This window comes from Artemia franciscana, chromosome 14 (genome assembly GCF_032884065.1).
Source record: "Artemia franciscana chromosome 14, ASM3288406v1, whole genome shotgun sequence".
Classification (NCBI taxonomy): Eukaryota; Metazoa; Arthropoda; class Branchiopoda; order Anostraca; family Artemiidae; genus Artemia; species Artemia franciscana.
The window spans coordinates 38,472,957-38,487,303 of NC_088876.1; the positions used below are offsets into that span (position 1 = coordinate 38,472,957).

At 34.3% G+C, this 14,347-nt stretch overlaps 1 protein-coding gene across 3 annotated transcripts in view; it reads right to left on the reverse strand.

The window, feature by feature from the left end:
- The window catches only part of LOC136035685 (reelin-like), a 538,294-nt gene that overhangs the window by 294,841 nt on the left and 229,106 nt on the right, over positions 1-14,347 (reverse strand). For all 3 annotated transcript variants that reach the window (XM_065717615.1, XM_065717614.1, XM_065717616.1), the window contains exons 26-27: positions 12,256-12,436; positions 3,867-4,040 (exon numbers count right to left, since the gene is read on the reverse strand). In XM_065717615.1, coding sequence (XP_065573687.1) covers positions 3,867-4,040; positions 12,256-12,436 — 355 coding nt within the window. The remainder of the gene's footprint in view (positions 1-3,866; positions 4,041-12,255; positions 12,437-14,347) is intronic.

Sequence of the window (14,347 nt, forward strand, 5' to 3'; positions counted from 1 at the left end):
AACCGCGGACGCCTGCTTTCCTTTTAGCCTTAGACAGTTCGCCGAAAAGGCAATCTATGGCAATCTATCATTCTTCATCCACAGTACTTGCCATAGCCATCTCAAACTTTCTCTCATTATAGCCTTAGAAAGCGGGAGCCACACTTTTCATACAGCCTACTGTTTGAAATACAGTTAGTCAGCCGGGTACCCAGAACAATCCGTAGGCAATTTCTCTAGAAAATATCTAGCAAATCTTCATTTGCTTTTCGAAGCGCCCATGCTTCAGAGCCATAATTGACAACTGTAATTACTTTAGCTTCCAGTATTTGGTTTGCACCCTAATCTTAATAGTCTTCTAAACTTTTTTTAACTGTGAAAAAACACCCTGAGCCTTGGCTATTCTACTTTTAACATCTTCACTGCCCCCACCGTCTTTGCTAGTAATACTACCAAGGTAAGTGAAGCTGTCCACCTGATCAATCATTTCGTTGCCAAACATCATCTTTTCATTTTCATTTACTCATAGCCCAAGTGACTTAGTCTTCTTAACATTTTAAAACCTATTCTAGCACCCTCAACTCCAGAAACCCGTAAAAATTCATTCATATTGCTCAGACTTTCATCTAGGACGCTTTTGAGGATGCCATTTGATTTCGTGGTCTCCCGTTGCCTTTCCTGTGCTTACTAAGACAAAATCCATCAAAATGATCCATATAAAGGGTGATAAAACACAACTCTGCTTAATTCATGATCTAATACAAAACCAACTGCTGACCTCGTTTCCTACCTTAACCACAGCCATGTTATTCTCGTACGTAGCACTAATCACTTTAATGTATTTGTATGGTATACCATACAAGGATAAGACCTTTGCTAAAGCTCTTCTATCAACAAAATTGAACTCTTGCTCATAATCAATAAAACTGAGGACCAAAGGTGTTTCATAACTCAGGCACTTCTCAATTGTTAACCTAAAGGTGAAAATTTGGTCAACACATCCTCTACCTTTTCTAAAACCCTACTGTCCTTCTCTTATAGATGAGCTCTGAGTCTAAAGAGTGTCATATTACTAAGTAATTTGCTATCTACAGAGACAAGACTAATGTCTCGATAATTACCACACTCAATCTTATCACCTTTCTTCTATATTGGTTTAATTAAGGTTTTTCTAAAATAATTATGTACTTACCCCTTTTTCGAAAATCATGTTCCTAATCTTCAGTAACATATTTCTATCCTCAGAGCCGCTATGTTTAAGACATTCATTTACCACACTATCAGCACCTGGAGCCTTATTATTTTTTTAATTCTTTTAGTACTGTCGCTAATTCTTCCTCACAAAACAAATCTTCCTTCACATACAAGATATCATAAACTTTTTTGTTTTTCACAATATCTTTTTGTGCAACCCTTCCTCGGTCTTGCATATTCTCTAATTTTTGTTTAGTATTCAACTGTTCCTTGAAATTTCCTCTCAAACTCTCATCCTGGAGTCAACCAGCATCATTACTTCCCGGAAGCTAGTTACCCTTCTGAAACTTCAACTTTAAATTGACCCAAGATACTATCAGATGGTGGTTTTTAACTTTTAACATTAATAACAACAATCCTATATACCCTCGTATCTTGTATTGATCCTGCCAGTCATCGGTTAACAATAACATAATCAATAAGGTTTACTGTCTTACCATCACTTGAATACCATATTAACATATGCATGGACCATTTTATAACCAAACATCGTATTTATTCTAACTTGACTGTTATACCTGAAAAATTGCAATCCGGACGAGTCTGGATTGGCTGCTCCCTCTCAATTTATGAACATGCCAGTACAATATTTTACCATTATGCCGTCTAGTTACATGCTCCAGATCCTTAGCAATTTTATCCATGATCTCCACTTTACAATTCCTTAGTTGATATTTTAATGCTTTCTTCACTTTCTTTACATTCCTTTGGTTTTCATATGATCTATCACTCAGATAATTCTTGTACAAGACCCTTCTCCTCTCTATTAAACATAAAGCTCTTTCACTAATTTCCTAGCTGCAGTCTTAACTTTCTTCCCTAATACATCATCAGCAGCTTCACAAATTGTTTTTCTAACATTATTCCAACCATTTTCCTCATTATCAAATTTTAAACTCTCTAGTTTAGTATTCACCAGTTTCTGGAAAATTTCTCTCAAATTCTTATTCTGGAGTCTAAGAACATCACAACTTCCTGGTAGATAGTTACTCTTAGATAGTGAGCTTTTGCTTTGTGAGGAAGAATTAGCGACAGTACTAAAAGAATTAAAAAATAATAAGGCTCCAAGTGCGGACAGTGTGGTAAAAAAGTTTCTTAAATATGGTGGCTCTGAGGATAGACATATATAATTGAAGATTATGAATATAATTTTCGAAAAAGGGGAAGTACATAATGATTGAAAAGCACCTTAATTAAACCACTATGTAAGAAGGGTGATAAGATTGAGTGTGGTAATTATCGAGGCATTAATCTCGTCTCTGTAGATAGCAAATTACTTTGTAATATGACACTTTTTAGACTGAGAGATGATGTAGACAAAGTTTTAAAAGAAGAACAGTGGGGTTTTAGAAAAGGCAAAGGATGTGTTGACCAAATTTTCACTCTTAGGTTAGTAATTGAGAAGTGCCTGACTTATGAAGCACCTTTGGTCGTCAGTTTTATAGATTATGAGTAAGCGTTCGATTTTGTTTATAGAAGAGCTTTAGTAAAGGTTTTATCCTTGTATGGTATACCAGAAAAATACATTAAAGTGATTAGTGCTATGCACGAGAGTAACATGGCTGCGGTTAAGGTAGGAATCGAGGTCAGTAGCAGGTTTCGTATTAGATCATGAATTAAGCAGAGTTGTTTTTGTCTTAATAGGTACAGAAAAGGCAACGGGAAACCACGGAATAAATGGCAAGGAAAAACTCTCCGGGACTTAGATTATGCTGACGATTTAAGCGTCCTGGATGAAATTCTGAGCAATATGAATGAATTTTTACGGGTTTTTCGAGCTGAGGGTGCTAGAATAGGTTTGAAAATTTTAAGAAAACTAAGTCACTAGGGCTATGAGTAAGTTAAGATGAAAAGGTGATGTTTGGCAACGAAATGATTGATCAGGAGGACAGCTTCACTTACCTTGGTAGTATTACTAATAAAGATGGTGGGAGCAGTGAAGATGTTAAAAGTAGAATAGCCAAAGTTCGGGTGTTTTCACAGTTAAAAAAAGTTTAGAAAGAATAGGAAGATAACTATGCAAACAAAGATTAGAATATTGGAAGCTAAAGTGATTACAGTTGTCATGAAGGGCTCTGAAGCATGGGCTCTTCGAAAAGCAGATGAAGATTCGCTAGATGTTTTCTGGAGAAATTGCCTACAGATTAATCTGGGTACCCGGCTGACCGACTATATTTCAAACAGTAGACTGTATGAAAAGTGTGGTTCCCGCTTCCTAAGGCTATAATGAGAGAATTGTTGAGATGGTTAGGGTATGTTCTTCGGATGAAGAATGATAGACTGCCAAAGCTTGCCCTCTTCGGCAAACCGTCTAGGACTAAAAGGAAAGTACGCCGTCTGCAGTTTGGCCGGAAGAGTATCATAAAGAAAGATTTGAAGGAAATAAGAACTTCAAGGGAGCGTTTAAGAGGGGGCTTCGAATGGATTGGTATGGAAGATAAGTGTGTTTAGTTGTGTTGGCCTCAGGCGGCTTTGTGCTGTGGTGAGTTGTTAACAGTAGCAGTAGTAGTAGTATGAAATATCATCATACTTTAGTAATTTCTAAATGCTGTTTACTAAGCCTATATACAAAAAAAATATGGTCATTACTATTTTCAATGATGAAAATCCTTATATCTTTTGAGGAAACATACCATTATCGTACTCCATTCAGCGCCATTATTGGAAGTATGCTGAAGAAGGACGCCACTATTTCTAGATCGACTCAATGACTCATTCAATGAGCTACATCCAAACTTCAGAATCAACTGTAATGATTCTGCAGAAGTCAAATCCATGTCAAACGTTTCCAGTAGACGCCTTCCTGCCTAAAATAATTAAAGCGATGTCAATTATCAAATTTCGAAACTACTATGCTTCGAAGAATTTCGAAAACATCTCTCCCCATGGTTTTTTGTCGGCTGGCGTATTGGAAAGAGTGATTTTTACCCTTGCCAGCTGAAACAAAAGAGGGTAAGAACAAAACAATCGACGCCATAATAGGAGGATCCACATTAAAGGACTATCCCCAGCATTCGTGGAAAGTTAAATCCTAAGAATTGAGAGAGACATTGCATATTTGTAACTATCTAATCTAAGAAGTGATAAGGTAAAACAAGATAAAGCAAGATTAGGAACAGAATTAAATAGATATTGAATCTCTGAGCAATCCTGAATTAAGGATACATTTTACAAGCCGAGAGCAAATTTCACCGAAACCACAGCACCAAGAAAATTACGGAATGACATAAGCTAATTTTTTAAAACAGTTTCATTTATAAAGTTTACCAGAAAATATTAAAGCCTAGGTGGGGAATATTTCATGGGGCTATAGGAATATTTCATGGGACTATATGGGACTATAATTTCGCAAGAAACAAAGCTGATTACGACTTAAAACGGCAGATATGCCGTTTAATTACAATTTTTCAAAATGGCAGATAAATACCAACGGAACGACCACCCAATTCAAAAATCCCCACGTAAGACCCCTTAACATTTAAGCACATGGTTTGCTGACCAAATCAAAGAAATCGAAGAACAGGAAGTCATTAAAGAGGGGGGTTAGCGAATGATGTTTGCCATTGGTAATATTCCGAAAGAAAGACAATACCCTAAGATGCTGTGTAGACTCAAGGGCACTAAGTGCGGTTACGGTGAAAGATGTTATGAAGTTATTATGGGTAGATACGATATCAAATTCGCTAGGAGAATCAAAATACTACCCTAGTTTTAACGTGTTAGCAGGATATTGGCAAATAGCCTGTGGACCAGAAATAAAAAACAAAACAACAGTAATTTTTGGACCATGGAAGAACGCTCACATTTGAACGCATTCCTTTCTGCTTATCCCGAACTGTTTTATCTGCTATATCCCGAACTATATCTGCTATATCTGCTATAGCCCGAACTGTTTTAGCGAACTAATGTACTTGGCATTTAAAGATGATGAACAAAGAAAAAAACAAAGGAGTTGAGGCAAAAAGGAAAATAGATACTTCAGCTTATTTAGATGATGTAATATTATTTACAGAAAAAAATAAAGACCATTTAAATGGGCTTAGGAGAATATTAGGAAAATTCGGAAAAGCAGGGTTAAAACTAAAACCAGAAAAGCTAAAAGCTGTAGTAACCAAATTGGTTTTCCTTCGACACTTGATTAATCAAGGTACTATTTCACCAAATCCGGAAAAACTCACGGTGATAAAGCAGTTAAAACCACCAAAATATAAGAAAAGCTGTGGATCAGTATGTGGATTATTAAGTTATTTCAGGCAATATACAAAAAACTATTCTGCAACAGCTCAGCCTTGGACAAATCTTTGAAAATATCAAGGGATTTGAATACCCAATGGACGTGATAGAGGCCTTGGAGACACTCAAAAGAAATTATTGAAAGCTCCAGTATTAAAATTACCAGACCTCTCCCAAGAGCTCTGGTTACCAACTGACACATCAGCCTACATAATAGTAACAGTATTACTAAAGATAAATTATATTGGGAAGTAATCGATAATCCAATATGCCAGTCGCTCTTTAACATAGACGAAAAGAAAATATTCGAAAGAAACAAAATAATAGACGAAAGAAAATAGACGAAAAGAAAAGAAAATAATAAAGGCTGAAAAAGAAGTCTGGCAGCTGTAGCTTTCACGAAATATTTTCGTCAATTTTTGCTCGCTAAAAATTCTACCTAACAGGTAGATACATAATCACTAATTTGGTTACATACTATGAAAAATACTTCAACAAAACTGAAAAGGTGGGCGCTCTGCTTACAAGCGTATGACTATAATCCTGTTTATATAGAAGGCCGTACAAACATTTTACCACATTTTCTGTCAATAAACCAAGAAGAAAATAAAAAATTATATATCATAAAAAATTACATAATTTTAATTATAAAAACTTATAAAAATTAAATTATTTAATAGAAATTATATAATTATATATTATATATTATATAAAGAGCTATCGGAGCACTTCAAACACTTTCCGAAAGAGCTAAACTACTTCGATTTAAATAAGGGCATAAATGTTTTGATCAGAAATTATAGAGTGCGCCAGGAGTATAGAGTTATAGAGTGCGCCGTTGTCTCAAAGTCACTGAAGGTAGAAATATTACAGGTGTCACATTCAATAAGCGGCTTCCACATGGGGGGAGCGAACGCGCTTGTACGAATGAAGAGAAATTTTTATTTTCCAAAAATGTACAAAAAGGTGGAATGCTTCAGAAAAGGGTGCCAAGAATGTCCAAACAAACCCGCCACCGAAAATGCCTCGCACAGAACTAGGACAATACCCTATCCCAAGCGTAAAAGGATAATTAATTTCCAGAGATATATGGGGTCGAAAGGAGGCTTGCCAGTTTCCAAGAAAGTAAATAGGTGTGTGTTGTCAGTATAGGATCATTTCAATTCGTATCTCTACGCTTTCCCTATTAAAGATGAGAAAGCAAGAACGATAACAAAAGTTTTAACAAACAGACTATTCCTGGAACACGGTAAATTCCCCAAAAGCCTTCTCAGGACAATGGTCCCTGTTTTCAAGCAAGATTATTAGACCTGATAGCTAAGTATTTGAGAAGAAAACGCTGGTCAGCCTCTGCTTACATGGCATCTGGCAACGGACAAATCGAATGCAGGCACTAAGAAATCAGATATACGCTGGGCATACACACAAGACAGGAAACTGACAACTGGTGTGACCATTTACCTTTTGTCGTTGTTGTAATAGCACAACATACTCACGTCATTTAGACCTAACCCAATTTTCTTACAAAATTTGAGAGATCCAAGAATTTTTATGGAATCAATAGAAAATGATAGAACGTACTACAACTTAGAGCTCTATAAACATGAAATGGGTATGAGTTAGAAAAATCAATGGATCAATTTAAGCAAAACTTGGACATTGTAGAGGCAACTGAAAAAGAAAAATACGACGTGAGAAGTAAAAATAGGACCCAATACACCGTTGGAGACCTTGAATTAGTACAAAAAAAATTGGAGGGAACAAAGAGGTTAAAACAGAAATGGGATAGACCTTTTAGGATAATAAAGAAACTACTTGATAAAATTACATATATTTCAAAGCAAACCGAAAAAAAAGCAAAGAAATAGTTCATCATAATCGAATTAACAAAGGATTTTCTCAAAGACATGAAAACCTGGACCTCTTACCTCAAATGAAGAAGAAACAGAAACGGTTGCACCCATATGGGTGGTTGCACCCATATACTACATCCTCAAATGAAGAAGAAGCAGAAACGGTTGCACCCATATACAAAACAAAATCATGCCATTTTTTTTACTTTTTTAACAACCAAAACAGTTGGGAAGAGTGGGAAGAATATTTGGCCCGCTCCTGGATAAAATCTTTCCACTCACGACAAGAGAAAATAAACAAGGTCGAACTCCCAACTGACAGTAGGGATGAAAATGACGGAGAAGAAAAACCCCAAGACAACCTATATTTCCAAGAAAGCCACAAAAACAAATAAATATATTCACTTGTCTAAAATGTGGAAAAGAAAAACTCACTTATTATGAAGAACATGGTAATGTGTAGGAGGATACACCAAAACAAGCAGAAAAATCAGATGAAATAGAATATTTCTCCAAATTTCATACATTAGAGTCACCAGCAGTTTTAAAACAGAAATAGTTAGCTGAACAAAGACCAAAAATAAGTAAACAGCTGAAAACCGGTGAAGCAAACAGATCTTCTATCAAAACGGACGCGTCTCATAATTCGAAAATAATGAGTTTGAGAGACAAGCTACGGATAAAATTTAAAAATGTGAAAACTCAACCACCATAGCCAAGTTCAGCTGGTCAAGTCACTAAGTTGCTACTACAGAGAGAAAAACGGCAAGAATCCCAAAAATTAAAAGCTTTCATGAAGCAACTAAACCGAGGTCAGATTCAGAACCGAACCAAGGAAAGGCTTGCCAACACTACAGGGAAGAAACAAAAAAATGTGAATCTCTAACCCTGAAGAACCACATCGGACCGATATAGGGAGAATAAACAATGTACGAAACCGTTTAATAATTGATTGAATTAAAATAGACTAAAAGGAATTTTTTTGTTTTTTAAAAACGTCGAAAATATTCAGTTTTAGTTTGGAAAACGTTTTTGTAGAAGTGTCTTAATAATCTTACAGTTTCTTTAATCTTACGTGTTAGTAAACCTAAAAATTTTCTTCATATACAGATAATGTGTAAATATTTCCTTATGATAAACCATGTAATATGAAACAAAGAGCCCCTCAGTATTATAGAGCCTAATGATTAGCAAACGGTTTCCAGACAGGAACCAAACCTGATCAAGAGACTAATTTTAATTTCACTAATTAATAATTGTCTCGTATCTTTTGATGAGTTAAATAAAACTTAATAAACTTTACATATTTAGAATCAGCATTAAAAGGCAATTCTCTTGAAATGTACATGGATATTAATAGTGCATCTCCCTTACCAAACATTAAACGTAATATGAAACTGGATAATATGATAATGGATATTTTTGCATGGATATCCCAAGTAAAAATTCACGAAGAGACAAAGACGGTGGATAGATGGGTGTAACTTGGGAAAAAAATTCGAAATTCTAAAACAAAATATTCAAGGATAAATTTAAAAAAAATTGAATTTTTATAGAACCAAGTAGGATAAACGGCTGAAATAAGGTCACTGAAAGCTAGCCATTTGAGTAAGCTCAATCACTGCAATCACTGCTCAATGTTAAATAGAGTTTATGCTTCTGTTGCCCTTTGACTAACAAAGTAGGTTTTGACTAATAATAAACCCCCTCCACCCTCAAAAAATCCTTAATTTTAGTTTTGTGACTAATTAAATAGCGAATGGCCCAATATGGCTTTTGTGTGAATAAATCTATCTATTTATTTTAACTATATAGCTAATTTGGTTGAGATTAGATAAATGAAAGAATTAAAAGCAATTTAGGCCAGGAACAGATACATGAGCTCGGAGGGGGTGACCCTCCTCCTAAGACACTTCTGGCACACTTATTCCGTTCTATTTTCTTTTCTTTTTTTAATCTTTTTTAAAATAAAATTTTTAATTTGGTGCCCACCTCGAGCCACAATGGCGCTCTTGGTTCAGCAGCCCCCTTAACCAAGATTTTTACTTTTGATATGTAAGATATTCAGACATGAAGCTGCTCGCACGATTAGCTTACGAATCATTTCGTCATAAAATTATACGATAAACCTCGTTTTCAGGAAAAAACGAGAATGAAAAAACATGAAAAACTTGCTTGCTAGATCTTTATCTTCAGAATGTATTTTATTTTCTGTTTTTCTTTTTAGGGCAGATTTGTTTTATTCTCTTTCTTGTGACCCTGTCGATTTAGGGTATGGTGTATGGGCTTCAATGATGGGGATATGACTAGGCAACTTACAACATTAGTTTATGTTAAGGAGCAATAATTTTGAACTGCCCCTGTTTACTCCCCACTAAAAAAAAAATCTTAATTTTGGTTTCGGGACTAATTAAATAGCGAATGGCCCAACAGGGCTTTCGAGTGATAAATCTGTCTATCTATTTATTTTAATTATATAGCTAAATTGGTTGAAATTAGATGAACGAAAGAGTTAAAAGCAGTTTAGGCCAGGAACAGATCCATGGGGTGGGGGGTGACCCTTCCCTCAAGGTATTTCTGGCGCCCTTGTTCTGTTCTTTTTTTAAATCTTTTTAAAATAAAATTTCAAATATGGTGCCCACCTTCAGGCACATTGGCGCTCTTGGTCCAGTGGGCCCCTTACCCAAGATTTTGCTCTTGATCTGCTAGAGATTCAGACATGAAACTGCTCGCACGATCAGTTTACGAATAATTTCGTCATAAAATTACAAGGTAAGCCTCGTTTTCAGGAAAATTAATCATATAATTAAACTTGATTGCTAGATCAACTTCAAATTGTGTTTTCATTTTTCTTTTTTTGGCAGATTTTTTTTCTCTTTCCTAAGAGCCCATCGATTTAGGGTATGGTTTCTGGGAGTCATTGATAGGGGTATGATAAGGATGGGTCACGGGATAGAAGACACATTATAAAGGGGGTTTCGGGAAATGTTTTGGATATTTGAGTTTGCCGAGTGGGATTTGGGAGAGCTAATTCACATGCCCTATTTTATTCAGCTGCCTGACTGTAGTAATATGCATGGTAGAATACTATCTTCCCAGGACAAAGTCTTAGTGGAATGTCGTCTATGTTATTCGAACATAATGTGGAAGTTAGAAACTACCCAGATTGATAAGGTCGACGTAGGCTGGCTGATTCACAAGTATCAATTATCTCAAGCTCTATCGTCCCTGCAAGACAACTTGGAAGACTATTGAATTTTTTTATTGCCCTTGTCTCACTCCCTTCCGTCACTGACTACCCCAATATTACCCCCATATTTTGTTTATTATTACCCCGAAATTATCGGGGATAAATAGATAATGACCATATCAAAAGGCACTGTAAGTATGGGTGCCAATAAGAACCTCAGCAATATATAGAGAACGACAGGGAGATTTAATTTGAAACTTTCTCAGCTACTACTACTATTTCTGCTCTTACAATTTAAATAAATAAAAGAGTGTAAGTGTCTCCTGGTTGTCAAAGAGTTTATCTTCCCCATTAATTGATTTTTTTTTGTCCGACTCTAAAGAAAAAAAAAATAGTCTGATCTACTCATTCAAAAAGTCTCAGTGAAGCCATAGTAATTCATTCATCAAAGAATCTGCTCGTGTCTGTTGTTAATACGCATGTTACTGCAATAGGAAAATATTATTGGCTTTTAAAGAGGTTTCTTGGTCATTTTACATCAGCACCAACCAGATTCACAAAAACGAACTGGTCTGACGAAAGCGTTATCTACACACCCCCCTATCGTTACGTTCGAACTATATTGGCACCCTTGGTCCAGTGGCCCCCCATATTTTTCTCTAGATCTGCCCCTGGCGCATGTGGCGCATAGCGCATCGACGTAGCGTGGGTCTTGAGTGCATAATAGCGCACAGAATATGTTTCTTGGTAAAATCATATTACTTTGAAATTAAAAACCGCTGAAGGCTACAAGTAAACGGGTCCAGAAAAACTTTTGTCATACAGTGATTTGCGCTTAATTAAACTTATCAGATTAAAAGTTTGGCTAATCCTATTAAATACATGTGTGTATATAAATTAATTCCAAAGCTTATATAAATTTATATCATGTTTTATTTTTCAGAAGTAGCTATTAAGTTTTAATCAGTATTTTTTTCTATCTAAGCTTTGTGACTTCCGGTCAACGTGTCTTCTTTTGACAAAAAAAAAAAAAAAACAAAAAAAAATCTTTTTGGTTTTCAGTAATTCTTGATGTTCTGACTAATTCTAAATCAAGCGTGCAGAGAATAATGCAAATAAAAACCCACCGTAAACAGAATGTTTATATTTGAGTGGCAGAAGAAAAAACGGAAAAACAGAAAAAACTGTTTCTATTTGAAGTAGCGACGAGAAAGTAATTAGCCTCTCTCTAAACAAAAAAAAAATTAATTCTGCAAGAATTAAATTTTTTCCTTATGTTTGCAACGGTTTTTTTTATTATTTATATTAAAATCCGTTTTAGACCACACACTTGTTGAGACCACACACTTGTTTTAGACCACACACTTGAAAATTTTTCTTTATTTTTTCCTTATGTCTGCGACAGTTTTTGTCTTATTTGTTTATTTATGTTTAAATCCATTTTAGACCACACACTTAGTTTTTTTACAACCAATTTTACGTATTTGGAACCAAATTTTGTTGAAACTTCAACCACGTTTTGGTTCATTTATTTTTGCAGATATCAACCAATCTTTGATGCATTTTCAAGAATGCATCATATAGTACATTCATATATGAACGAAATCATATAAGAAAATGCTATAAATCATAAATTATATATATATATATATATATATATATATATATATATATATATATATATATATATATATATATATATATATATCTATTCAAAGGTATATTTCAAAACTTAATTTCAAATACCTTTTCAAAGTTAAGAGACCTTCCAGAGCTAACTACACCACAGCCTCTGCTCAACCTTGCTCCTTCGATGTTTCGCAGCTCTGGTTCCATTTTGAAAGAGTCAAAAGTCAAGTAAATCTCTTGGGGCAAGCTTAACGTTTCAGATGGCACGCAATAAGGACCAGAATAGCCGTCATCACAGCTAAAAGAAAATGAAGCAAATTCATGGATTGTGACAACGGTTATGTAGGATGGTGGATATAGCAAGTTATTTCCAGCCTAACAATTTAATAGCAAGTCATGCCGGTAAGATAGATTTCATTCTAAAAAACACTCAAGGATCAATAAAAAGCAGAAACCTCAAATACGACAAAACGATACAAAAGAAAAATAAAGCAAAAAAATGTCCATGTATGGCACTTTTATTTTGTTTTACTTCCAAAGTAAGTTCCTGAAAGAGTGATACTACATCTCAATTTCTGTATTATTTGGTTGTAAAAAGCCAAGGGTACACCGTTGAGATGAATAGAAAAATTGCCATTGAGCAAATGAAGAAATATTGCATTGATACAGAATCGCCAATTTTGACTCCTCATGCAAAAAGGAGACAATGGAAATTTCACCGACTTGAATCCGAGTCTTAATTCTGACTAACTTCTGGTTCATATTCAACACAATATGATCAGAAAACCTATAAGAGTAGGTACCTCACATTGAATAGTTGAAGTGTAGCTTTATAGGACACTCACTTCAGTTTTTAATGACCTTTTGACAAGATTTTATCCTGGATAATCAGTCTGTTGGTTCCTTTAAAAAAAAGTTCAACGAAAAAAATCTATCTTCAACTGACATAGTTTCGTAAGTTCAACGGACAACCAAGAAAAAGAGCGACTGGTGCCTGCCGCCATGTTAGATCCCGTGTTTTCACAAGCCTGGTATCATTAATATTGTCGAAAAAATCAAAAACAACTCGAATGTGTGTCAACTGGTTGAATGTGATGTTACAACAAATTGATGACTTTTTTCGTTGTTACATTCTTTACAATTTATGACTACCATGAATATTGTCGAAAAAAGCAAAAACAACTCGAATGCGTGTCAACTGCTTGAATATAATATTATAACAAATTGATGAATTTTTTCTGTTGTTACATTCTTTACAATTTATGACTACCGTGAATACTATTAAAAAAAAGCTAAAACAACTGGAATGCGTGTCAATTGGTTGAATATGATATTTTAGCAAATTGATGACTTTTTTTGTTGTTACATTCTTTAAAATTGTTTGACTATCATGAATATTGTCAAAAAAGCAAAAACAACTCGAATGCTTAGATTTTTTAATGAAAACACACAAGAAAGCTAATTTTCCAAAAAGAAATGTTTTGAAAATACAAATGGGAGGGGTAAATTAGCTACCCTTCCCAATAGAGGTGCCTCTGTCACAAACCTTTGACGACACAAAAATCATTTTCAATGTCAAAATCTCCATTATAGTTTATATATGCATATATATATATATATATATATATATATATATATATATATATATATATATATATATATATATATATATATATATATATATATATATATATATATATATATATATATATATATATATATATATATATATAGAAGAAGATCACAATGAGGAATTACAAAAAATCTTTTACTTGAAAAGAAAAACTTGAAGCTTTGAAGACTTAAGCTTTCACAAAAAATACAATACAAAAAATTGTATTTTTGAAAAAATACAATTTTTGCACAATTAATTTTTTTTGTTTAGAAAGAGGCCAATCACTTTCTCGTCGCTACTTCAAATAGAAACAGTTTTTTCTGTTTTTCTGTTTTTTCTTCTGTCACTCAAATATAAACATTCTGTTTACGGAAAATTGTTCAATATCTGTTCACATTGGAAAATTTGGCTCAGGAGTTAGTGAAATCTCTTAGATTTTGGCGTTCAAAAACATAGAATAATGTGATTGACTTAAAAAGATAAATCATATATTTGACACAATGGATTGAAGCACACCTTTTACTATATGATTATAGGAAATGTGCCTCTCCTTTTTTTAGGGCAATTCTTTGAAGTCTAGCAAAGAGACTGATA